The 25608-nt window shown below is 40.0% G+C and overlaps 2 protein-coding genes across 4 annotated transcripts in view; one reads left to right on the top strand and one right to left on the bottom strand.

Annotated features, from left to right (window-relative positions):
• Nucleotides 1-20011, top strand: part of NBEAL1 (neurobeachin like 1) — a 74441-nt gene extending 54430 nt beyond the window's left edge. For 2 of the 3 annotated variants that reach the window (XM_026048047.1, XM_026048042.1), the window contains 15 exons: nucleotides 985-1125; nucleotides 1215-1345; nucleotides 2295-2404; nucleotides 2927-3044; nucleotides 3403-3500; nucleotides 3819-3935; nucleotides 4372-4461; nucleotides 5195-5304; nucleotides 5908-6080; nucleotides 6525-6619; nucleotides 8586-8702; nucleotides 9360-9521; nucleotides 10193-10341; nucleotides 10874-11009; nucleotides 13518-20011. In XM_026048047.1, coding sequence (XP_025903832.1) covers nucleotides 985-1125; nucleotides 1215-1345; nucleotides 2295-2404; nucleotides 2927-3044; nucleotides 3403-3500; nucleotides 3819-3935; nucleotides 4372-4461; nucleotides 5195-5304; nucleotides 5908-6080; nucleotides 6525-6619; nucleotides 8586-8702; nucleotides 9360-9521; nucleotides 10193-10341; nucleotides 10874-11009; nucleotides 13518-13619 — 1849 coding nt within the window. In that variant the 3' untranslated portion in view covers nucleotides 13620-20011. Of the gene's footprint in view, nucleotides 1-984; nucleotides 1126-1214; nucleotides 1346-2294; nucleotides 2405-2926; nucleotides 3045-3402; nucleotides 3501-3818; nucleotides 3936-4371; nucleotides 4462-5194; nucleotides 5305-5907; nucleotides 6081-6524; nucleotides 6620-8585; nucleotides 8703-9359; nucleotides 9522-10192; nucleotides 10342-10873; nucleotides 11010-13517 lie in introns of those variants that run through there. The other variant, XM_026048058.1, reaches the window with a different exon arrangement.
• A 510-nt stretch (nucleotides 20012-20521) lies between these two features.
• Nucleotides 20522-25526, bottom strand: LOC112955965 (alpha-aspartyl dipeptidase-like). The gene is made up of 8 exons (XM_026049447.1): nucleotides 25423-25526; nucleotides 25265-25353; nucleotides 24747-24821; nucleotides 24163-24242; nucleotides 23646-23819; nucleotides 22112-22171; nucleotides 21252-21334; nucleotides 20522-20707 (listed from the first exon to the last, which is right to left on the bottom strand). Exons 1-8 carry the CDS (start codon nucleotides 25521-25523, stop codon nucleotides 20641-20643), a joined length of 729 nt encoding a protein of 242 aa, XP_025905232.1. The 5' UTR covers nucleotides 25524-25526; the 3' UTR covers nucleotides 20522-20640.
• Nucleotides 25527-25608: the final 82 nt, after the last annotated feature.

The following is a 25608-nucleotide window of genomic DNA, read 5'->3' as shown; positions in this document are numbered from 1 at the left end:
TTCCTTGCTGTGCTAGGATTAACTCTTACATATAATGAAAAGGACAAAATTTTCTGTTGTAAATTTTGAGGTTTTTTAGATGTGGGTATGGTAGACTTGGGAACTGTAGAAACAGTGAATTTAGTGGTCCATAAGTTTGAAAAGACCTACTCAAGAAAATACAAAATCACACTGGTACATAAGTAGAGTTGCTTCTGCTGGAAGGCAGCATTGATCAGATTCCTCTGATTTCTGTTTTTTTAACGAAGATTATTGTCTTGAAATAAGCTGTAGCTTAACCACTACCAGCAGTTCCTTTGTAAGCAGGAATGACAGGTACTTACACCCACGTATCAGTACAATGTTCCCATTTGTTAGTGTGAGGAGGGAATGTGCTGTCATGCCAGATTGCAGTTGTCGGACTCTTTCCAAAACTAGCTTTCTTCAGAAAACGCTGAACATGCAGAGTTTTCTTTGAATTAAGGGCTATCCCTAACTGTGGTGAAACCAGCTCTGGCAGTACATAACTAAAACTTTTACTGCTGTGTGGCACTGAGAAATGGATCAGCTCTATGGTGGTACAACACTGAAGACAGGTGGCCAGTAGAAAAGGAAAATAGGCAGAGACACTTAGCTGCATCATGTGGCTGTCCCACAGTTTTTTTCCTTTCCCTGATCTTGAGGGAAACCATCTCAAGTTCCTTCAGTGATAAGTCTTGGTCTTAGTGATGTGATCTTTCGGCTGTTTCGTGGAGTCTTGCTAGATCATGTCTATTTGGCCCTTCATCTAGTTTCTGTAAGTTGAGAGCAAAGGCCTAGGGAAGAAAGACCAGGTATGTGCAAAGGTGGGGGGAGATTCTTCATCTCTTAGAAATTTCTGTCTTTCTGTAGTCTGTGGTTTAGGGACTTTGAGAACCAGAATTTGAATCCTCACGTTGAATAGATCTCACTGTATTTTTTGATTTATATTTTCTCTAGACTTTTATGATCTTTTTTTCTTTTTAGGTACGAGAATTTTGAGGATCCGCTAGGGATAATTGACAAGTTTCATTATGGAACGCATTACTCGAACGCTGCTGGTGTCATGCATTACCTCATTCGGGTAGAACCTTTCACAACCCTTCACATCCAGCTTCAGAGTGGCAGGTATACTGTGAGCAAATAAGCAGCATGTGCCTTCTCATCATTTGAAAAAGGGAATGTTCAAAGCCTGACTTGACTTTGTTGACCTGCAGGTTTGACTGTGCAGATCGCCAGTTCCATTCCATTCCTGCTACCTGGCAGGCGCTCATGGACAACCCCAATGATGTCAAGGAACTTATACCAGAGTTCTTCTACTTCCCGGAGTTCCTTGAGAATCAGAATGGTAAATTGACTGCTTAGAATGTAATAAAAAAAAAAATCTTGTTTTCTCCAGAAAATTGTCACAATTTGCTTACAATTTGGCTTGGAGCTATTAACTGGGAAAAGTTAATAAAATTGAAACTATATTCTATTCTGCCCCTTTATTGGGTTTCTCAGGTGGTAGTTTAGACCTCCTCAAACATGTGAAGCCTTTCCCTTTTTTTCTAGGCAACCAGCATATTTGCTGCTGTAATGCTATCACCTCCATTTAGAGCCATGTAAGGTTTCAGTACCCTTCAGAAGAAGAATAAAGCTGTTTCACTGCTATGAGGTGACAACATTGCTATTATGTGATGTTAGTTGGAGGAGAAAAAAGAAACATCCTGTTTTTTATGAGACTCCTAGTTGTTTTCTCCCACCTCATTGCATTGGGAGTTTTATTTAAAAGGAAAAATAAGCTTGTACTCCTGATGTTTCAGTTTACTAACTACAGACTGCTTGAGTTCTGAATTGTGAAAGTTTAAAACATCCAAGTCATATTTTCAAAAGCATTTTAAGAACCAAAAAGTTATTCTAGTGGAAGTTGGTGGGATTTAAGACAGCCTGAAAGCCTTGATCTTAGTCATTTAAACCTAAAATTAACTGTGCACAAATAAGTTTTGGACTCTTAATTATGATAAAATAAAACAAATGTGTGTATGTTTAGATGTACCAATGATTAACATTACTTTGAGGTTGGGACTTAAGCTTCTAAATTATTTGGATGCTCTGGACAGCTAGTGTTTAATATTTTTAGAGATTTGGAGCAGACCTTGGTCTCTGGTGCCAGTAGTAGGGTTATAGGAGTATGTAGAAGGATGTTTTCAGCATCTATCCTTTATGTTGAGAAAAAACTTTTGATCTTTACTACATACTTAAAACTTTTGAAATTTTTAGTAGTAACTCTTAACAATCTCCAAATTAATTGCTAGGTTTTAACCTGGGTCAGCTTCAAATGTCCAAGGAGGTGGTAAATGATGTTGTTCTCCCAAAATGGGCCCACTCCCCAGAAGACTTCATTTGTAAACACAGGAAGGCTCTGGTAAGATGATGACTGTGGGAATCTTTGAGTGAAGGAATGATAAAGGCAGTGTAGTTGGATGTTGTCACTGTGGTTTGAGTGTAAAATACTGCAACTATATTTGAAGTAGAGTTGTGATTGTATTGGATGTTGCAGGTAACACAGGAACTTTTAGCAAAGCACTGTATACATAAAGCGTGAAAATCCGAATAGTATGGAAGTTTGCATTAGGAAAAGCAAAATTTGGTGGAATTAAGTAATAACACTTTGCCTTTTATGTAGTTCTTTGTGGTAGTAAGTAACCAGCAGTTTACCCTCCTTTGCTTTTTCAATATCCAGATCTGCTGCTTCTCTGTTAAATTCCCCTCTTTGCTCTTTCTGCCTTTAACATACATGCATATTCTTAGGCTTCTGCTCCGTATGTTATTGTGTATTTACTTTGTGAATATTCTTAGTTTAGCAATTTAGTGTCTTCCATAACATGGTCTGTACTTCTAGGAACATGCAGTATCTTTGTCTTTACCAGAGTGACTTTTCCTCTAGGAATCGGAGTATGTTTCTGCTCATCTGCATGAGTGGATAGACTTGATTTTTGGCTACAAGCAGAGGGGCCCAGCTGCAGTGGAGGCGCTCAATGTCTTCTATTACTGTACTTATGAAGGTAGGAGCTTTTGGAACATTGTTGGTCATGGGTTTACACTGTTATGCAGAAAATATTTGATTTTTCAGATGAGTGCCAATTATTGTATATACATACACACATAGATATGTAGATATGTGTATGTATATAGGCACACATACCATGGAAAATGTCAAGTGATCCAAACAGCAGATTTTGGGTGGGACTCACTGAATGAATTTTCAGATGATCATGTTTATGGATGCACTGTTTGGAGGCTTTGGGCAAATGGGTAGTAATGCAGGTAAAGCTCTTTTTCTGTGTATTTGTTTGCAATCTCTTTTCTCAGTAAACTGTGTTATTTTTTCACTTTCTCTCCATTGTTCTGGTTTTGATTCAGGAGCTGTGGATTTGGATGCTTTAACGGATGAGAAAGAAAGGAAAGCTTTAGAAGGGATGATAAATAATTTTGGACAAACTCCCTGTCAGCTGCTAAAGGTAATGCTGTTTGTTCCTTATCAGTCAGACTGTGCCATTAAATCCAACCGAGTTATCAAGGACTTGTAGCAAAAAAACGTAAAGGTAATGTTTATTGCTTTAGGAAAGTGAATCCTTTAATATATCAACACTTCAAAAGATTGCACTGATGGCAATGTGACATAGCATTTTCCAGAGAAGGAAAGTTATTTTCTAAAAGCAAATTAGATGCGTAACTAAGCCTCTGCTTTCTTATGATTGTCAATGAGATTACTCTGTGTCTTACATTGATCAAAGATTGTATAACCTTCAAATGTTCCTTCAAATGTTGCCTCCTAGGAGCCGCATCCTCCAAGACTATCTGCAGAAGAGGTAGTGCAGAGACTGGCCAGAAGTGATACCTCTACTCTGAATCTCTTCCATCACCTCACTGAACTGAAGTCCTTCTTTATAGAGGTAAGTGTTAGAAGCCTAATCTAAAACAAAAGGTCATAACCTACGTGAAAGTAAAACTTGCTTGCTATTTGAAGAAAATATTTTTAAATGTAATGTGTATAATATGAGCTTGCTCATTTTAGCTTGCTTGAATCTCATCAATTTCTAACTGCTGGCACTTTCACCATGCTGTGAAAGCTAAAAATGTTACTCATTTCAGGACTCGTTGAAGTCAGTGGCTAAACTCTCTACTTTAGGACAGAAATGGTTTATTTTGTGGTTGTAACAGAATTAAACATGTGTAACTAGGTCTGAGAGTCCTTAATATAGTATTGATGGTATTGATCAGAATCAGTGGTATTGATTCTAGAGGTTTCGGTTGTACTTTTTTGCAGGTTCTATGGTTGTCCTTTAGCTCTTGAATATCATCAGACCTAAATGATGCCCTTTCTTCTAGGGTATCAGTGATGGTGTTCCCATTGTCAAAGCAGTTGTTCCGAGGAATCAGTCACGTTCTTTTATGTCTCAGGGAAGCCCAGAGATCCTGGTGAGTTGTGTGTGTCAATATTGTTCTTGTTGACCGGAGATAATGGCGTGGGGTTTTCTTACTGCAAAGGTTAGAGAAGCTGTTCCCAGCTGTTTGTGTTGAAATGTTTCTTCAATTTATTATGCAAGTCCATTGTCAGTTAAATATTTATCTTCTGAAGAGAAACAAGGCTGAAAATGCATTTAGTTGTTGGTGAAATGTCAGTGTATGTTGTGGTGAGGTATATTGCAAGTTGCCCACTCTGATTCCATAGTAGCAATTGATTTTCTAATGCTGTTTTCTAATGCAGTTTTAAAGTAAGATTAGATTATTAATCGTATTGCTAGTTTTTTCCTGGCCTTCCAACCCACATCTTATCCTATGCCATGTCTGAACAATATATGCTATATAAGCCTTTACTGTTCCTAAAACTAATTTTGCAGTGTTTAATACAGGCACTAGTGCTATGGAAGATGTCTACATGGCTTAAAATAAGCGAAAATATTGGTTTATCTATATATCTATGTTGGAGCTGCATAATTAGAAAAATGAAGGAAATTAATGTGCTTTTCTTGATACATTCCTGTTGGACCTCTCACCTGCAATCAATTTTTTTGTGCAATTTTTAATTTTTCTTTTTCCTCAAGCATCTGATTATGCAAGTGTTGCTATTAGGGATAAAAAGAATGTCTCTTGGCTTCACTGATATTTCTCTTTGCTTTATTTGTTTTTGTTTTTTATCAAACTTTTTCAGGTAACAACAAGCCTGAATTGCCTTATTGGAACCCACGGTTGGCTGCCTTATGACAAAAATATCTCCAACTATTTTACATTCATCAGAGATGCCACAGTGACAAATCCAAAGTAAGCAAACAATGGGGAAAATGCAGCTGAATGTCTTCAGGAACAAAATACCATGCATGTTCAGTAAACAGTGCATTGTTGTGTTTTGAGTGGCTGCCTTTTCAGTCAAGTATGATGATTAATAGTATGTTTCATCTGTGGCACTGTCCCAGTATAAATTCCTTAAGTAGTATTTTAAGGTTCTTAATTCTCCAAACCACTTATATTTGACATTTTTTCTAATTATGAATCACACAAACTCATCTTAATCTGAGATGAGCGGTCTCTGTGCTTGATTATACTATAGTGTAGGTTATGTCTTTTCCTTGCTTTTGTGAAATTTCCTTTTTTCTTTAGTATTACAATATTTACTAGAGATGTGACTTATCCACATGAGCTCAAATCACGTAGAAGATAGAAAAGACCTACAGTGCAGTCTTTCTTCCCCTTACGACAGTGTGAGTTTTGTGTAGATATTAGGGGAGCAGGATTTCACTTCTTGTTTTTTCTAAGTATAGCCTCTTCTCCAGTTAATATTTCTCACTATTTTTTAAGGATGTAGGAAGTGCAAAGTATGTTCGTGTGCACTAAGGTGAATCTTAACTGTTCATTGTTTGCCTGCAGAACCCAGCGCAACATAGGTGGTCCTTTTGCACCAGGACTGGAGATCACCTCTAAGTTGTTTGCAGTATCCCATGATGCAAAATTGCTGTTTAGTGGAGGACACTGGGATAATAGCATCAGAGTAACATCTCTTACAAAAGGCAAACTGGTTGGGCAGCACATCAGGCACATGGGTTAGTAGCCCTGTTTGTTTATATTCTGCAATGAAGGTTGTATGTGAATCTTGGTGCTGTAGCTTGATACTTGATTGATCTTTTGGAAAGAGTTATAGCCAGTGTATCTGAGCAGGAAGAGCAGCCATAAGAGAAAGGCAACATAAGGACAGAGGAACAACTAATTGAAGACTGAGTATGGCTTTCGGTCACTAGTTGACTGTTTAATTAACTTCTCAAATAAGGTTTGACTTCTGTTTTCTTTGGATAATTAAGGTGATTAAGTTAGGTTGTTATGTGTGGGAATATAATACCATTGCTTAGTAAATCAAGTCTCATGGGTGCTTGTTGCAGCTGAACTTGTGCTGACTGCAAATCCAAATATACTAATGACATATTGTGCTTATATAGTAATTCTAGTGTAAACTAGCTTTATGTATCTGACATTATCTTTCCTTTATCTAGATATCGTGACCTGCTTGGCAATAGATTACTGTGGCATTCATCTAATTTCAGGCTCCAGAGATACTACCTGCATGATATGGCAAATAGTTCAGCAGGTGGGTTACTTAGGTGCCCTATGAGAAGCAGTTTTTGAATTTTTTTTGTTGCTGACAGCTTTCTTTATGATGGTTTATTGGTCGATTTTCTTGCAGATTTGCAGGGTAGAACAGTCCATTAAAAGCGTTTAGATCAGTAATTTTATTAGGCCAGTTGTCATCTGTGTCTGAAGTCTTCACTGTGCTCAGCTGCTATGAAACTGGTTTGAGGTTTACCTTTCTGTATTTTTAAAGACACTGTAAATCATTTTACAGGTTGTTTTCATAGTAGGCAAATATCTCCATTGTACAAATGGGAGACTAGAAGAAGAGACACTTGCTTAAAGCTGCAAAGCAAAATTAATTGAAGTACTATTTATAGTTGCAGGCTTTTACATTTGCAACCCACTGCTCACTCTAGTGGCTGTATTTTGGCATTGCTTTTGCTCTGTGGGAAGTATTGATCACCAGCATGGAGCTAGCCAAGTTGTTCATCTTTTACCTGGTTTATAATGGCATTTTGGAAAGCTTGGACTTATTGTTGCACACAGTGAAAATGGCTGTGATGCATGTGTGTCTTTAAATCCACAGGATCTTTTATGTGCTTTAAATGTTCATTTCTGACTACTGCATGATGGGTGTGCAAATAGCATCAATTGGAGGGAGGTGGTTTCTGTCATGTTTTAAGGCCATATGATCAGGTTACCTTACTCTGATCCCTGTACTAAAATAAGCATGTGAGGCCACTGCAGTACTGGAAAACTGTGTGTTTTATGGAAACATGCTGTGAAAAACCTGTCAGTGAGTTGTCCATATGGTAAGAGTGTATGGTGAGAGTGTATGCACCCCTTTCAAGAAGGGTTGTGTGTTAGGCAAGGTCCTAGACCTCAGAGTGGTATTTTTGATATTAGATAAGGATAAATATTGGAAATTTTTAACTTGATCTTGCAGGAGCGAGTTAGATGAGTCCTTCTCTGGAGATTTATTTCTATTTAGATAGGAGTTGCTTTTTGTTAGGATTTTTATTCTAGATTTCTATTTACATCATGAGTATATAATAATCTTATTGTATGTGTTGTAAAGTCTTTAGATTTATTTGTCTTGGTCATTACATAGTGGCAGCAGTGTCCTGCACGTTGCTACATCTGTTCTGCATTGTCACCTTTTCCCTCAGTGCTGTGTTCTGACTCGTCCTGCATTCCTGTGTGCTTCAGCTCTTCAGAACTTGATTGACACTCAAATCCCTGTCACGCAAACCAGTGTTCTCAGCAGAACAATTCAGCACACCCTCTCTCTAAGCACAGGGCTTGCCTCAAAATTCATTGAAGAATGAGGTTATATGTGCTGGCAGTCCCCTCACTGGAAGCTAAGTCCTCTCAGAATTTTTGGATACCCCGCTGTCATGTACGCCAATGCCTCTCACTTTTCTATGAGAATTATTCCAGACTTTGCATTGTATCTTAGCTGAGTGACAGTTGTTCAGAGAAATTATTTCTCTTTCCTTTCTTAGAACAAAGAACAAAGTTACTGTAATTTTAGTGCCTTTTAGTGCTGTAATTTAAAATGCCTTTTAGTTTCTTTGAGCTTTAATATGAAGGTAATGCTCAATTTCATGGTAAACTGCAGAAACTGAACAAGTCCAAATAGACAAGGAAGGGAAAAACGGGTCCATGAACCAGTCCTGTTAGGAGTGCTCACTGTGATGCTTGCACGGCTGCTTGTGTGAAAGGATAGAAGCACCTCAACTGAGCAACCCTCTTCCACATCCACATAGTAATTGCATGTTCATTTGCTCCTCTGATTTCAAGAAATAGCTGACAAAAGGCTAATTCAAAGTAAATTGAAATTGGCCTGGGTGAGTTGTGACTTTGGTTCTGGCCTGTGTCAAGTGTACATCTCACACCAGTGATACTGAAGATACCAGAAATTATTTTTTTTGTCCTTCAGCTGCAAGAGAATGTCTCATTGCACTTTTTGTTACTCTCAGGGAGGAGTGCCTGTGGGCCTGGCACCCAAGCCCTTACAGATCCTTTATGGGCACACTGATGAAGTCTCGAGTGTTGGCATCAGCACTGAGCTGGACATGGCGGTGTCAGGATCCAAGGTAAGCAGCTCCATGCTCTCCCCTCTTTTGCTGCTTCTCAAACCCTAGAGCACATTTAGAGTTGTTTGTGTGATGCCAAAAACATGACCATTTCCCAATTTGTTCTTCAGCTTTGTACATCAAGACAATGACAAGTACCATCTCCTTTGCATGCTTAAATCAGTCTATCTCAAACTATGCTCTACACAACCTAGGTCTCAGCTACAATCTGTTGGTTTTGGACAGATGGGCTTTAAAGTGTGCAGACTTATCTGAGGCCTATTAAGCTTCTCAAATAATTCTGTGACAAATTTCCTAATTGCTTATCCTTGAAAGCTCTTCACAACTTACTCCTGCTTTGCTTTGCTGCACAATGCTAGCCTAATACTGAACTCCGCTGCACCTGATTCTGATGGTCTTAGCTCCTGTGATGTGTGAAATGGCTACTTGCTGCCTGCCCTTCTGCTCTTGACTTTTTTGTGCTTATTTTTTATATACTTGTTATGAGACCTTGAAGGAAAGGATTCTTTGTGAAGAACCAGTCTCCAAATGAGAATTTAAATGCTTTCACAATACTCGCTGTGTGTTACTTTTTAAATATTTTTTCCATATACTGCTGTAACTTCCTTCATAGGTTGTGGCTGAATAACAGCACCTACCTACACTTAATTTCTGCAGGATGGGACAGTTATTATCCGCACTGTTCGGAAAGGTCAGTACGTGAGGACTCTGCGGCCACCCTGTGAGAGTTCTCTCCTGCTGAATGTTCCCAACCTGGCTGTGTCTTGGGAAGGTCATATAGTTGTCCACACCAGCATAGAAGGAAAGACCACTCTTAAGGTACTTCAGTTCATGGAATAGCTTTGTTTTGTTGGAGAGTTTAATTGCAAACATATTTAATTTTATCCTGGTTTCCTAAGGATTTGGCACTTTCTTCATGTCTCATTTGTCCATTGTGCCCATTTGTGTTTCCTTCTTAATCTATTAGCTGAATAAATCTTTATGAGCTGTTTTGGGATGCAATATTAGGAGAAAATAGTTCCACTACTCTCAGAAATAAGAGTACCTAATTTCAGGTGCAAGATGCCTGGGGCTGCACTGGTATTTCTTGGCCTTCGGTTGGAAAAACTACACGCTATAAGGTTCGCAGTGTAACTTCCTCAGCCTACTGTGAGAGGGGCTGCGTAATTGTTCATATAGAAATCACAAAAACTCAAATTTGAGCGTTGAAAAATCTGTGAAAGAAAAGTTTATTGGATGTAGATATCCTAGCTATTTTGGGAGACTGGGGAAAGTTGGAACTGGTGTTATTGAGCTGGAAAATATTAAAATGGTCCTATTGGCTGGTTCTGTATCTGTCGAGAATTCATTGCTGTATCCAGAAAGTGCCTCTACCTCTGTGAAATAAATGTTTCCTCTTGCCTTTCCCATCCCACTTAGTGAACTGAAGGTACAATAATACATTTTTCATCCAATCCATCCTCCATGACCTTGATTTTTCATCTGTTTAGGATAAGAATGCCTTACATCTGTTCTCTGTCAATGGGAAGTATCTGTGTTCTGAGACTCTGAAGGAGGAAGTATCTGATCTGTGTGTGACTGGTGAGCATATTGTGATGGGCAGCTTGCAGGGATTCCTTTCCATACGTGATCTCTACAGGTAACGTACTAACATCAGTGTTGATAGAGCGATGGAAAATAAGAGGTCAAACAGCCCCTTTCCTTACAGCCATTTGTCCTGAATATGGGCTGGAACTGACAGAATTTAGAAAGATGTGTCTGTGATTGTCCCCATGTGTCACTGGGAGCACAGCATCTACGGGATGTATTTCTCATGCAGTTCTGATTTTGGGTTTAAACTCTGCTTATTCTGTAGAGCTTCACTGCCCTTCAGAATGAGAACCATCTTTGTCCTTAGCAGTTGCAGGAGTGATGTTGGTGCTGCTCAGAGAAAATGTTTTCATTTACTGTTTTACCTATCTGTACTCATCCTTGTTATTGGAGCTCTGTTCTGGGATGTGATTTGGTCTTTCCCTAGGAGTTCCCAGTAGTGAAAATTGCGAACTGGATGCTTGGGAAAGTATATTTTATAATGCCTTCTATAGACAGCAATTCCAAATGCAGTGTGTTTATTTGCAGTACGGTCAAATGAATATGTAACATACTTTTTCTGTGCTTTTTGTTCATTTCAGCCTGAATCTCATCATCTCCCCCTTAGCCATGCGGCTACCAATTCATTGCATTTCTGTCACCAAAGAGTATAGCCACATCCTTGTTGGCTTGGAGGATGGCAAGTTGATTATCGTTGGTGTTGGCAAACCAGCAGAGGTAAAACCCACCATCAAGAACTTTCTCTACCGAACAGTGGGAAATTCGATTATTTCTGCTTTCCAGTTGAGCAAGAGGTCTCCTCTATGGCAGGGCAAATTTAAGAGCAAGTTTCAGTTTTCAGTGGGGAAGAAATAACTTTTGAGACTGCTCTGAGATTTCTTAGTAAGAATCAAAGGTGTATAGGGAATGGAGATGGGAAACTCAGTTGGACTAACCTCCAGACTTCTATCACTGACATCTGAATAAGCAAAGTCATACTAGCTAACACTTTCTGAACGTGATAGCGTTGTCAGCCACTACTTGAGGAAATATTTTTCCAGAAGAAAATTGGAAACAAAAGAATAAGCTACCTAACTTCCTTTTTATGGTTTCCGTCAGATGCATCTTAATATACATTGACTGAAATTTGGGGGGGAAAAAAAGCTTCTGTTAAGAATCTCCAATTGTAAATGCACAAAGAATTATTTTTGTAGTTTCCCAATATGCTCCATATGGTGAATATAAACTTGTTGGTACTGCAGATGCAGTATCACATACAGAGCACCCATCTGTCAAATAGCTATGCCCGTGTTTTCTTGCACAAAACAGCTCTCGCTTTAAGTACTTCTTGTCATGACTGTCAGAGTGCTTGAGTTAGCTTTAGCCTGCCTCTCTCCATAACTGAACTTCCATTGTGCTGCAGTATTTACTTGGAATTATGATTACTACTTCTACGTGACCTTCAGCACATATCAGAAAAGGCTTTGTTGACTTAATTATATAATCTAATTGTTAAAATGGTGTGTTTGGTATTTAAAAATGTTGCAGGGAGAGGAGGCACAGCTGAATACTTGAAATGTGTTTCTGAGCATGATAGTCTGATCTTGCTTGCAGCTGGTGGGGGGGGTAGTTTCCACCAATTGTCCGCTTGGACAGCTTTTTCTTATTGTAGAATTGATGAAGAACTACTTAAAATGTGGTTAAACACATCTTTGTAATGGCAGTTTTAGTCACTGTCACATCTAAGTTTTAGTCCTGAAAAAAGGCCAAAATCTATGCATCTCATTAGACTGAAGGCTTTTTTGTTTTCTTTAGTTCCTAATTACATCTATTTTTCTAATTCTGAAGCACATGTTGTTTCAACAGGTGGATTCCTTTTGTGGTTGTAGAGACTTTCAAACAACTTTTTCCCAATATTTTCTGCTTATAATTCAGATGATCTGTGAGATCACTGTCCATGTAAATAGATTTAAAACAACTATCTTAGGGGAGAAAAAATCCTGTATTTTCCAGTTTTCTATTATGACATGAATCATTATATTTGTAAAGTGGGGGAACTATTTATGTAGTTATTTTGGAAAGAATATATGAATTACTGGAACTTTTAAATTCTTCATGCAAAAGTATACACCATTGTATTTCCAGCTTTTAGTACTAATCCTTAAAGGGAGATACCTTCTAAAGACGTGAAATGCTGCTTGGTATTAAGATTGGCCTCTAGTCTTTCTGCATTGACAGGATAGTCAGAAATGAAGTATAACAAATGTTTTACTATTTTAAAAACTACCTGGCTGTTTGGGATGTTACAGAAGGCTGTGGGATTATCATGTGGTAGTGATAGACCCTTTCAGCACCGTGCCTTTCCTATGACACTGCTGCTCTGATGATCTAGTTTAGACTCATTTGTAGTATTTAACTGTTGGAAAGGTGTTTTTTCCCCAAAAGGTGTGCTGTTAAGACATGAATATTGTTTGATAACCTATAAGAGGCTTTATATCCTAAGCAGCTGCCAGACTGTGATCACTACTGGCCAATCTTAATCTGTGTGTTTAAGGAGTTAATTTAAAATGAGTTTTTACAAATTGAGGTCAGTTTGCAGGTTCACCAGATGCTAGATTTAATATAGCCTCTGGTGGTTTGTAATCTGTCTTTACTTACGGAGTATTTGGTATGAATTATTTCTGGTTTAAATTTTGCATAGAACACTCCATGTGGGATCTTTGGAGGACTATATACTCGGAGCTCTCCTTTCTGTCATTCCCTGTTCCTGCCCTTGCTGCTCTGCAATATTCCATCACTTAAAGGAGATTATCAAGGATTCATTTCAATTATCTCCTTTTCAGTTCTAACAATTATTATTTGAAATACTATTTCTGCTAATTTAGTTCATTTTTTTGATATTCTGCTCTTCTATTTTCCTAACAAAACAGCAATCTGAACTAGAGTCCATTTTGAAGCCATTTAGCCAATAATGCATTAAGTCTGTGTTACTTGACAGTATGCATGTAACTGTTCAAAACCTGAAAAGACAGAGATTAGTGTTTTGTCTGTTGTTGTGTGTCAGTCCCAAGAGTCATCCCAAAGTAACTTTTTTATTTGTTTTTAAATATTTTTTGTTGGTATAATTTTGTTTATGCAGTACCTTTTAGTGTCTGCACTTCACCAGAATCCATGTCTGAAGTTCCTTTTTAATTTATCCGCCTTATCCCTTCCCCTCCTTTTGTTTCTCTGGATTACTTTAAACAGATGCGCTCAGGTCAGCTTTCCCGAAAGCTGTGGGGATCAAGCAAGCGGCTCAGCCAGATCTCATCAGGAGAGACTGAATATAACACTCAAGATCCCAAGTGACTGCTGCTTCCACCTCATGGATTCCAGAAAAATGTTTAATCTTGCTGTCACTTTGAGCATATCTCCAACTTTCAGGGGGTTTGATTCTTAACAATCTGTTGAAGATGAAGCTATGGTAGAGGTATAGTAATTGTCATGCATACCCGTGCAAGTTAACTTGCTTGCATGTTTAGTCTTGTTGAGTTGGGCACAGCAGAATCCTCTCTAAATAGCTGCTAAAACAGTGTTTCAGGGAAACAAACCAAATACCCCAAACCTCCAAACTTAAACTTGCTAATCTGATTTAAGATGAGTAGCATTTGATTTAAAACTGCTTAAGACCTGATGCTCCTTAATCACAAGGAAGAAATTTGGCTTTGCTTTGACAACATTGCATTTCCCCAACAGTAAACTAAGATTTGATCAGTTGTGCTGATTTGAAATGGGGACAGCTGACATGACCTTTTTAATATATATATATGTTTTTTCTTTTCTTTTTTCTTTTTTTTAAGACCAATCCACTTGTGACTTATTCCTTTATTCCTGTAAATGGCTACTGCTGTCTTTTTTTGTCTAGTTCTAGATTTAGGCTGTTCTGCAAGGAGCATCTGTGTTGCACTACTTGATCAGAAAATGAAAAACTTCAGAGGAGTTGAAGGAGGTGGGAAATACTTGCTGCTGAAAATTATTTATATTAAGTAGACTAAGACACTAAGAAACCCTTTAATGTATTTTAGGATACTGTAGAAATAAGAAATACAAAGGAAATAATCGAGTATCCATGTTGGTTAAAGATTCTGTTTTATTAGTAAGGCAACTTTTGCAAAAAAAAGCTAACATTTCCACTTGAACAACATTGCAGCCACTTCAAAGAGCACCTGGTTATTTCTTTGGTTGGAATTCACCAAACTAGTAGTTAGCTATATTTCTGTCTCTGGAAAGCAAGCAGGAAAACAGATCCACCAGCAATGTATGTTAAATGCCTGAAAGAAGAAAATACCGGATCCTTGCATGTACTCTACACAGCAGAGTGGTTGGAGTAGGGACTGGATGCTGTGCTTGGAGAAGACGATGAGTGGTTTTGTTTTAGAGATATGTGATGCTAGGAGAGTGCATGTTTTCCTGTTCTGGCATTCTTGTGAAGTAAATGTTAATGTTTGAACTAAGTCCTCTATTGTTGGGAAGGTCTGGTGCTAAAGGGAATATTTTGTATCAAAGTGTGAGGTTTTGTGTGTGTGTGTATATGTATTTATATGTATGTATGTGTACTGAAAGAGGATACTATTCCCCTTGCATCTTCTGGGATAAGGGGAGTATAAGGCAGAGCTATAAGTGATGTTTCCTTTGGACTACCCATTTCTCCCTTCTGCCATTGCTTTTTTGAGTTTTATTTATTTATGGAAATGACTGTGCATTGTATTTTCTGTAAATGTTATCAGATATTTCCAGTGGCTGGGGAGCTGTTGAACTACCTGAAGAATTCCATTGTGCATAATCTCGTTTCGTTGACTTTTAACACAATATTTATGAAGTCTGCAGGAAAAGTAATACCTCTGCCCCTCAGCCCCTTCAGGGTAATCTGAGAACTGTTAGACCATTACACCCTTCTCCACAGTTTCTTTAATTACAAAAAAGTTCTTCTTAACGATGGTGTATTCTGTTTAGGGAAAAAAAGTTCTTTCCGAACTTTTGGAAATGAAATGAACTAGATCAGTGAGCAAGTGAGTCTGTTCCTGGTTGCAATATTTTTAACTAGTCCCTTTCACTGACTGGATCATCTGGAAAGTTAGGAGAACATTAGGAGCATTTCCTGGAGGCATGTGTCAAGACAACTTGTAATTTCCAAAAAATTTAGTGGTGTGTTTTTCAGACTCTGCACACACATACACATGTATTCTGTGCTTTCAAATAAACTGTAAAAAATTAAGGGCCTAAATGAAAAATACCAACTACTTATAATTGATTATTTATCCAATGCCGGTACTAAGGATATGCTGATGTGTTAAGTGTGTGTGTAAATGTGCAGTAGGTTTGAGCTTTATGTTCAAAGGGGTTTCTAAGAAGCTTTTTGGAGAGCACTACAGAAAGGTTCCAGATCTGACTGGCTGATTGTTGTGAAATGGGAAGTCAAAAAATGAACTTGTTGGGACATTGAGCTATGACTTTTTAAGTGTGCGTATATATGTACCATTTTCAGTGCATACATGAGGTTAAGTGTGTATATTGGCAGGGGAAATTAGGATGTTTCAGGCCAGGAGAATCAAGTGTAAAAAAAGGAGGAGATAAGTATTTAGTTGTGTTTGGCCAAAACGTGGGTTTTGTGATGTCAGGAACATAGAGAGGTTCTCATATGAGTTCAAGAACCTGTTGTGTTTTAGGTATGCTTATACAAAGATGGAAATAATGAATGTGTTTAATATTCAAGAATACTGAATACACTGTGTCAGCTTAAAATATAGTATAGTTGCAATAATCAGGATGCCAGTGTTTATGAAGTGCTTTGATGTTTGAATGTCATCGTTTTGGTGCTTCACAGGTGTTAGGTGATATGTGCAGGTATCTGGGAATGGTTTAAATGGGAGCAGTTCTTGAGCTCTTGGGCTTGAGACTGGTTTGTGCCCAGCAGCAGCTGCAGGAGGGAGGGACAGCTGAGCTCAGAGCTGCTTCGTGGTCTGTGCAGGATGGCAGCATCTGGTGACGTTTATCTCTTGCAATTGAGGATGAAGAGTAGGTGCTGGCACACACTCGAGCACCTTCCAGAGTGCCTCTAGCAAGACCCCTGTGGGTTTGAAGGTGTGCACTTTGCCTTTATAAAACCTGCTTTCAGTAAGATATAGGCAGTTAAGTGCAAGTGTTCATTGTTATTTTGCTTAATTCTATTTTAACTTATTTTTTTGCACGTCATCTTGAGGTTTTGCCTTTTTTTCCCCCCTGAATGAAGAAACTTCTTCTTTTAGAGTTTAGGTTGATTGAGTTCTAGTTTGTTATGCAGTGCACTAAGAATTGGTGAAGAGACTTCTTCCTTCTACTCAATGTAATAAAGCTGAAGATCCCACCACATTCTGTTCTTCATAGAGAACAACACATATTAGTAAAGTAATTCATGTTTGCCTTTGAGCTAAGATTTATTTAAGTGTGAGTAAAGCTGTGAGATTAAATGATTCTGATCAAGTCAGAATAAACAAGTCTTAAGTGCAAAGCTGGTTCATAATGCTGCATTAGTCAAGACCACCATGCTGGATTATCTTGCATTTAATCTTATGAACACCTATAATATTTATTAAAGCTGAAAATATGCCTTCTTTGACACTAAGTAACAGTGTAAATATATATCTGAAAGAAACTGAAAATTGAATTTCTTTACATATCTGTATATAAACTAGATGAAGCAGTTAGGTATATTGACTGGCACAGTTAGAACTTGCATACCAAAGGATGATGCTTAGAAGTCGTCATTCCTTTAATTCAAATATAATGTATGTCAAACTTCTCTTCATCTTTAGTTATGCTTGGTGGTATTTTTTAGTGGTTGTTTACTGATAATCAATCTCACCTAGTCTGTATGGTTTGTGTAGGGGAGCAGCATTCAGAAAGTTAAATGTTTGCTCTTCAAGTTGGCATCTGAATTACATGACTTATACTGTATCAATCTGTTATCTAATAGGGTATCTAGAAATTGTCTTCCATCATCTACATACCTTATTAACACCAGCACAAAATAGTAATAATCCAAATCATAAAGACAAACAGTATTTCTCTCATTGGTTACTGCATATTCTGGGAATTGCATTTTAGGAAGCTTGTTTGTTTTAAATACACTACAGATTGTTTTGAATTTGGCAACCTTCATACAAGCAAGTTCCCTCTCCACCCCCAACTTACCTTAGATTGTATGTGCTACTGCAAAACTGATGTATCATTGTCTCTACAGGCTTTAGTCTATAGAATAGACCATTTTATAAAGATTATCTTTAAAAATGTTTTTTTTGTCCTTAAAATGAAGTGAAAAGAGCTATGCTCCTGCATTGTGTCATTGTACAAGTCCTTTATGGTACTGGTAGTGGTCCTACATCAGTTTGTTTTAAGATGCCTGCAGAAATGAATTTATTTTTTTAATACACAGCAGCTGCTCACTCCCACCTGGCTTGGTGGGAGCTCTGTAGCCGATGGTCCTAGACCTCCTTCCTCACTTCCCTTCCAAGTCCTTTCTGGTCATTTTTGTTATGTCATATTGGATAAAGAAGATAAGGCAACCAGTCACTGAACATCTGTACTGTTTATTCCTTGTATTTAATTGAAAGTGTGTAACTATAGATTACAGTATGGTGGGAGCTCTAAAGTTGGGGAGAGAAGGTGCCTGTTCCCACCAGCTTCCCTGAATGCCTGAACTGAGTCTTGCTGGAGGCTGCTCGCTGTATGGTCCCCTGATGGCACCTCTTCCATGGGTAAGGGCACCTTGCTGGCTGGGTGAGGGACAAAGGCTGGAGAATGTGAATATATATTGTTTTCTTTCAAATAATTAAAATCTCAGATATATATTCTTATGTGAACCTAAGGTCTGACCTAATAAATCCTCTTAGATGAAAGCACTAAGGAGATATTTAACTTTGAGAATTCAAGCATGTGGCTGAGTTCTTTCTAGAACGGCTCATGCTTTTTGGTTGAAAAGCCCTGTAGCTTTTGGGGTAAATGTGTGATATGTGTTAGTAGTGGCCAGGTGCTTGTGGAAGTTATGCCAAGAACTTCAGTACAGACGCACACTATCTCTGGGCTAGCTATCGGCATGTGTTAGCAAAGCCTCCACAGAGCAAATATTATAGATGAATAAAGAAAGGCTTCTCAGATGGCATATGCCACAAAGTGCTACTCTTTTGCAGACTATTTTTAATTGATTTTGTTGAGTGTGAAGGTTGAATTTGGGGAGCGCAAAGTCATAGTGGTGCTGTAGCCAGACAGTGACAGCCTGCAAGTACAAGGGTGTTAGTGAAAAGGGTGACCAGTAATGGATTGTATTCATTTACATTGCTTTAAAATTGTGTACATTTATTTGTTTGGGATTGCAGAGAATCGGGCAGTGGTGCAAGATACATTGCCTCTTTTGGGGGAAGTAATAGTGTTTTTGTAGTCGTATACGTGTGTTTCTTTGTGCCAATGTCAGACTTGACTGAAGTGTTAAGAAGATGTATCCCCTTCCATCTTGAGAAGCTAAATTCATCTATCTCTAATACCGTTGTTAGCACATACTAAACGAGATCTTTTTAAAAAGCTACTGCAGTTGATAGCTCATCCCCTACTTCATAGTTAACAGATACCTGAGTGCAGAAATGCCTCACATGGCAGCATAGCCTGCTCTGCACAGGTTACTTTTGAGTCGAGTGCTATTTTTACTGCTGCCAGAAGCCAGGCCTACCATCTTAAACAGTGTGTCTGTAGGGAACCATTTCTAGTGTTTAATTAGAAATATCATTTGTGCAATTTTAGTTCCTCTCCTTTTGCTCTGCATGTCTGGAAGAAAAATTGTATTTTTTGTCTTTTAATTACTATTTACCCAAATGGCCCAAGTAGAATAGCTGTTTCATTGGGTTTTGCAGAAGAGAGTTCTTCAAGCTGTGTGTGTTCTTTGCGGGGAAAACTTGGCAAGTGTTTCCTGAGTTTAGATCTGTGATTAGACTCAACGCAAACAATTTCCTAACACACCTTCTCTCCTAGAAGCACCTAGATTATGGTTTAAAGCTGCTAAGGTGTCTTGATGTACACAAAACATCCAGCCATATTTATAATAGGTCTAACTTAGAGGGCACTCATTTAACTTATCTATTCAGTATTTACTCTTGAGGGAGCCATATTTTTTTGCCTCAGAACAGCTATTTAAAATACATTTACTCATGTACCCAACCATACTGCTTTAGTCCTAAGTAGCTGGGAGCTGTTACTTAAAGAAAGCCATGAGAAAAATATTTCAAGGACAACTTGCTATGTGTGTTCCAATTCAGCTCTTAGCTATATAGAAGCAGCCTCAACTAAGAATGGAGAAAATGCTGCTTTAAAGAATTATCTCCCTTTGGTCAGGCTTTTGTTGGAAACTGCTGCTACTTGGTGTTCTTGGTGAAGTTGGGTGAGACACTTGAACTTGCTTCAGCATTTGTTTAAATTACTCAAGCTTAATGGGGGTGAGGGAAATGAAGGCCTTACTTATAGCAACATTTAATCATATCCTCTGGTAACTTTTACAAATTGTGCAGTTGTGATTACAAATGGATTTCTAAATGCCAAAAATGCCTTTCTTTAAAGAGAGTTAAATGTTAGGTCTGAGGAGTGGTGAGTATATCTAATTTCAAAGATAAGCCTTCAGGCACTGTAATGAACCTGTTAGTCTTCTGTGCAATATCTTTTTCCCTTCTGGGTGCTTTAAGTGTATATTGTATGTCTTATTGTTATGATCAGTATGTTTTAAGAGTGTGTATATTGGCTAATGATGGATTTTTTTCTGTACAGCATGATGGAAGATGTTTTAAAATTTTGCACTTTTCTAGGATTTGCAAGTTTGTAACCTAACAATTTTTAAGATGCACACTTTTGTATATAACTAGCTTTGTATATACTTAACATGGGTCTGAAGCAAATAAAAATAATTGAATGCATAAGTTCTCACTTCAATAGTACAAAAGTGAAACTAAATGAACAATTCTTTCATTATGCAGGTAAAGGTAAATACGAGGAACAACAGACTCAATGGCCTGACTTAATTGTGTTAAGGAAACATTTTTGGTGGGAAAGGAGTTAAAGTGGAGACATGAAGGCGGAGATCCTTTCAAACTTAAGAATAGCTGTGATTACTGCAGGACGGTAATAAAAGTTATACCCATTTGTGGGGTGGGGAGGGGCATATCTGAGAGGGTGGCGAAGAAAAGAGCCCACTAAAGCACGTTTAAAATCTTTATTTATAAAGGGAAGCCTCCACCTGCCCTGGGACTAGGCCCACCTCTTCCCTTGTTTCCCCTTGTCTTCCCAGGTGCTGCCTTTTGCCACAGTGCAGGCAAGGCTACAGAGCCTCAGTCAGGAGGAAGCTGAAATCTGTTCCAGGTTCGTGTTCAGTTGGTTTCTTACCCCTGCAACCAAGGCAGTGTTGTAAGCTTAAACAGGAACTAGGCCTACTGGGCTTCCATCTGTTCCTGGCAGCAACAGAATAAGGCATCTTCACTCCATGCCTAGCAGAGTCTTGACTCCTTTCCTACCTGGCATCATCGGCATAGATTTATATACACAGACTTCACAGTAATGGTCATATGACTAAAAGAAGGATTTTCCTGATCCTAGAATCCGATAAATCGGGGTCCAAGTGGCATTCTGCTGGTCTTCAGTAGCACTGCACAGCCTGATAACTAGAGCTTTTCTGTGAATGGAAATACAGCTCAGGAAATAACACTAATGATGTAGTGCATAAATCAGTCTTCCCTTGCAGTACTGTTCTTTCCCCCCTCCGTTGGAGCATAAAGCAGAATTCCTGTTTTCCCTCAAGAGAAATGCAGAACAGAATTAAGTAACCTCTGACATGGGTGGCACTAGCTAATTGCCTAGTCTAGTAGCAGTCTGTTTTCCTTTCTAGCTGAAGGAAGAGATTTTTATTCCATCAAATTCAAAGGAAGCATTTACCTCATAAACAGCCGTGCTCCTGTCACTCCTTGCAAGGTGGCTTTGTCTCCTTCCACTAGCAGCATTGCACCTTCCCGCAACCCCTTAGGTAGGTGGAAATGTTTTAAGATTAGTTTGCAAGCTATCTGGAGAGCTAGAGTGCTTGTCTTGAGCAGACCAATGTTTAAAGTATAGCTTTCCAAGACTACAACCAATTACAAGATTTTCTCGGTCCTCAAGTTTTTCTAATGAAGATGTTAGGACAAAACAGGTGAGTTAACTAGCTTCTAAAACAAATTACTTGTTTTTTTTCTATTTTAGAGACAGCTATACAACCCCTTGAGGAATAAAAGGAAAACGTCCCCCAAATTATTTCCCCTCGTTTAGGTTTAGTGTAATCTGTCAACCAACCAGTGGACAAACTTTATATTCCAAGCTCAGAGTGCGTGCTGGGACAGGACACCCTAACTTCCTCCTTCTTCAGTCATACTGCAATTATGAGCACACTACTGAACAGGCAAATGCATCATTTGGCTGCCCACAGTGATTAAAATGGAATTATGAGTATCTAGGAAGGGGATGTATCCTAGCATCCACATGTATGCCACCCTCAGTTTGCATGTGCCTGATGGCCAATGGCTGGACAAAGCAGGGCTACCAATTTAATACTTCAGCAACAGGGCTCTGGGCATTTAGCATGCAGTACACATTTAATTTCTTATAATCTTCTACAGGTGATAATCCTGAAACTGTTAGCAAGAATACCATCACTGTTGCCCATCACAGTTTTGTCAGGCTTGTCAGGTAGGGGAGCTCACACTGAAAGCCAGCAGGGTTACTTTTAAAATATTTAGAGTGCTGCAACTGTCAGTAATACTCACCAAAACTGGAGGCGTGTTTGGTTCTTCGTGATATTGGAGAATTCTTTCTTCTCTTGTCTCCTGCAACAGGAGCATTTACTGAGTATGAATTTAGCTGCCCAGGTAGTAAGTTAGGACCTAGAGCTGCCCAAGTTCCTGACACTGAGCAGCTTCATAACATTAACAAAGCAGGCACTTGTTCCTCAAGCAGAGGGTTTGGTTTGAGATTAATGTATTGAAGGAAGCAACTGCACTGACCCTAAGGGCTATGGATTTTAGCCTCTGTCAGTAGCAACAACAGCTGCAAGGTATCAAACAAAACCTCTGCAAGCCCAATACTGAAGTGCCCTGAAAACTCGCTTCCATTCACTGCATCCACTGACTTTTTTTTGGTAGCATTTAAAAAAAAGACCTTATCTCTATGCACTTACCCTCAGAACACGAGCACTGAGGGTGCTGGTGCAAGCAGATGTCTAAGATGCCCTCTTCAGCTAAGCTAAGGTGTTGAGTCTGGATTGAGTCTGGATCAATGGATTTGAGGGGACTGAATCTGGATCAATGGATTTCCATTGACTAAATAGCTCTTTGTTTGTCCTCAAGTAAAAACTACAGTGAAGAATTTCCTTCTGCTACTGGCTTTGCCATGTTTCTTGAGGGTTGCTGCTGCTGAACTGAGCAACAGAAGTTAAAGAAATCAAACCAGAAGGATTTGTTGGTAAGGAAAGACAGGAACACAGCGGGCGCTTGGTACAGCACAGAGCTTACCCCCTTCTTTTGGGGAAATGGCAAGAATTATTCAGAGAAAGACTGCTTGCTTATCTAGAGACAAGCAAGCGAAGCGAGCACTTCCTAGGTAATCCAAAGTCTAGAAGCACATTCTGATCCTCTATCCCTCCTTTGTCCTCTTATTCTAAATACTTTTGCTAGTCCTAGAAATAAGAAAGCTTTTATTATAAAGAAGTATTTGGCTGTAACAAGGCCTGTGGCCCAGAATTTGCGTTCCGAGGAACTGGCTCCAGACTGGGACTGCAGTTAAGATGTCTACCTTTATGCTTAATAGTAGTTTACTTTCAGCTCTGCTCATATACTTGCTGGATCAGTGATTGGACAATGCTGCAGGCATGCTGTCCAAGGGGCTGCTCTGATGGTTCCTTCAGATATTTACACTTCTTAAGGTATACTTAAATCTGGTCTTCTAGACAGAGCAGCAGACCTACAAGCAAGACCTCCTATGACAGAACTCCCCAGAAATGCACTGCATGTTACCTGTTTAATTTTTCTCTAATGCCACACCAGGTATGAAGCAACAGTATTTTTGACTACAATATTGCAGTTTGTGAAAAACAGCTTGTTCTGAGTAACACCATTGACAACTTTTCACTCCCAAGAGCAGTAAAACATTGGAAGGCAGTAAAATATTATTGCCTCATTGGCATTTCCAACTGCATAAGGAAACAGCAGTTAAACACACACAGCTTTATAAAGCTTGGGAAATGTGCACTATCCTTACAACTCTGCATCCTGGTTACTGTGTTAACTGAGATGCTTTACTTACACCCATGTGAGTGCTTTTAGGATCTGGATCTAGGTAGTGAGGGTTGATGTTAAAAGGAACTAAACCCAGGGCCTGGAGGGAAGGTGGGTAAACAATTGGCATGTCGTTGGTTGTATTGATGCTGATGGTAGCAATGTTTGTTCCTGCACTGGATCCCACGTAGGGAATTCCATCCTGAAAGGCAAAAGTAGTGATGTAGCAGGCAGTATCACAACTAAAGACTGTGTTTTACAGTATCTTATATCAGTCTCAGAAGTCCAGCAGTCAGCTCAGGTTTAGGCCTATTAACTTGCTTCTCTCCTAAAGAGAGTAGTTCAGTACTCTTGTTTTACCAGGCTTCAAAGACTAATGACAGCCTAGTTGGGCCACAGATTTTTGTTAACCACCTTGCAAGGGAGGTCTCAATGTTTCAGGTATATTGGAGACCATGATGTAGGATCAGCTTGGGTTTGTCTCGAGGAAAGCTTCTGGATGAGCTCCTGCCATTCCACTTTGGCCTAAGTAGTGCAGTTCTTACCTCAAGGACTCTCTTCCTGATCTCCTCTATCAAACTGTTGTCATAAAGAGCTTTCAGGAGACGAAATGTGTTGCCACCTCCTACAGACAGAAGGTCCAGTTTATTTAAAATGCTCTTACCACCTGCTTTTCACGAAGTCATTACAAACTTGGCAGATTCAGTATCTCCCAGTTCTGTGCAGGGTTTTATCCTGCTTTGAGCTACAAATAAAGCCAAAAGGTTCAGAGCAATGCCGCTGGCTCATCTCCCAAGTCACGCTTTTAACACTGACCCTGGCTGTTTGATGGGAGATACTGCTCTAATACCCTGACAGGTGATGCTAGGATTAAACTCCGGTTGAGCACAGTAAACCTGACTCCCTTAAAGCAGATAAAGTGATGATACAGATTCAAAAACCATTTGAAAGTGGCTGGAGAAGTAGTTCCACTAAGAAATCTCACCTCCTTCCTTCTCAACTTGCTATTCCTAGTGGTATTGTTTCCTGTAGCTTCTAATAATTGCCAGCCTGACTCCTCCCTCCTTGTCTCTGCAGTGCAAGCTGTGAGCAGGACTAATCCAGAGCACACCTAGTAAGTAAAACTTACCTACAAATATTGCTTCAGATTTCCTTACAGCTTCCACTGGATCACAAGATTCATGAATGCTGTCCAGCCCATAACCTTAAAAACAAAATATTTACCTGTGGCAGTTTTGTTTAGAGGAAGGACAGGGCCCCTTCCCCTACCCCTCCACCTCTCCCCAGGCCCCAGGGAAACGCTGCAGCCCCTAACACTGCAGCAGGGGCAGTCCCGTGCTCGTGCAGGGGCCCGTATCCAGCTGCACCAAAACACGCAGTTGTTTCTGGATACACTTGGGCAAGGTCTCGAGTAGCCGCACCTTGCACTCGGTGCGGGGCAGCCGAGCATTCCCCCCACGCCAGATACCAGGAAAGGGGAAGCTGCCGCCAGGAAAGGAGGGCGGTGACAGCGCTGCCTTGCAGCGAGGCCCGAAGGAGGCGGTGTGCACGGCAGCCGCCATCTCCTCCGGGCCGGAGCAAAGGGCGCTCCGGGAGGCCCGAAGCTGCAGGGCCGGCCCGCGCTGCGGCAGCCGCCCCGGGCCTTACCGAGGCTCTTGAACCTCTCCCTCGCCCGCCGGGCGTACGCGTCGCGGTCGTGCAGGGCGTAGGGCACGAAGAGCACCCGGCGGACCCGCCTGCGGGGAGAGCGGCGGGCGGCTGAGCGGGGCCCCGCGGCGCGCGGCGCCCTCCCGCCCCGCGCTTACTCGCCCAGGAAGGCCTGGATGTGCTGCTGGCAGTGGCCCAGGTAGCCGCCGCCGCGCAGCGTGGAGTTGGAAACGAGCAGCAGCCGCCGCGGGCTCCCCATGGCCGGGCCCGCTCCGCCCCTTCCTGCTCCCGCCGCGGGGCGGAGCCGCTGCCGCCCGCCCTGGCCCCGGCCCCGGCCCTGGCCC

This window comes from Nothoprocta perdicaria, unplaced genomic scaffold (assembly GCF_003342845.1).
Source record: "Nothoprocta perdicaria isolate Ctin4 unplaced genomic scaffold, notPer1 scaffold_11, whole genome shotgun sequence".
Taxonomy (NCBI): Eukaryota; Metazoa; Chordata; class Aves; order Tinamiformes; family Tinamidae; genus Nothoprocta; species Nothoprocta perdicaria.
Note: the sequence above shows the minus strand (reverse complement) of the source record. Positions and strands in the feature narration are given on the sequence as shown.

Coding starts and splice junctions, on each gene's coding strand:
- LOC112955965 (XM_026049447.1), bottom strand. CDS start 25,523: ATGGGGAGCCCGCGGCGGCTGCTGCTCGTTTCCAACTCCACGCTGCGC. Junction 25,354..25,422: donor ATCCAGGCCTTCCTGGGCGA/GTAAGCGCGGGG, acceptor CTCTCCCCGCAG/GCGGGTCCGCCGGGTGCTCT. Junction 21,335..22,111: donor CAAACACGCCTCCAGTTTTG/GTGAGTATTACT, acceptor CACCTACCTAAG/GGGTTGCGGGAAGGTGCAAT.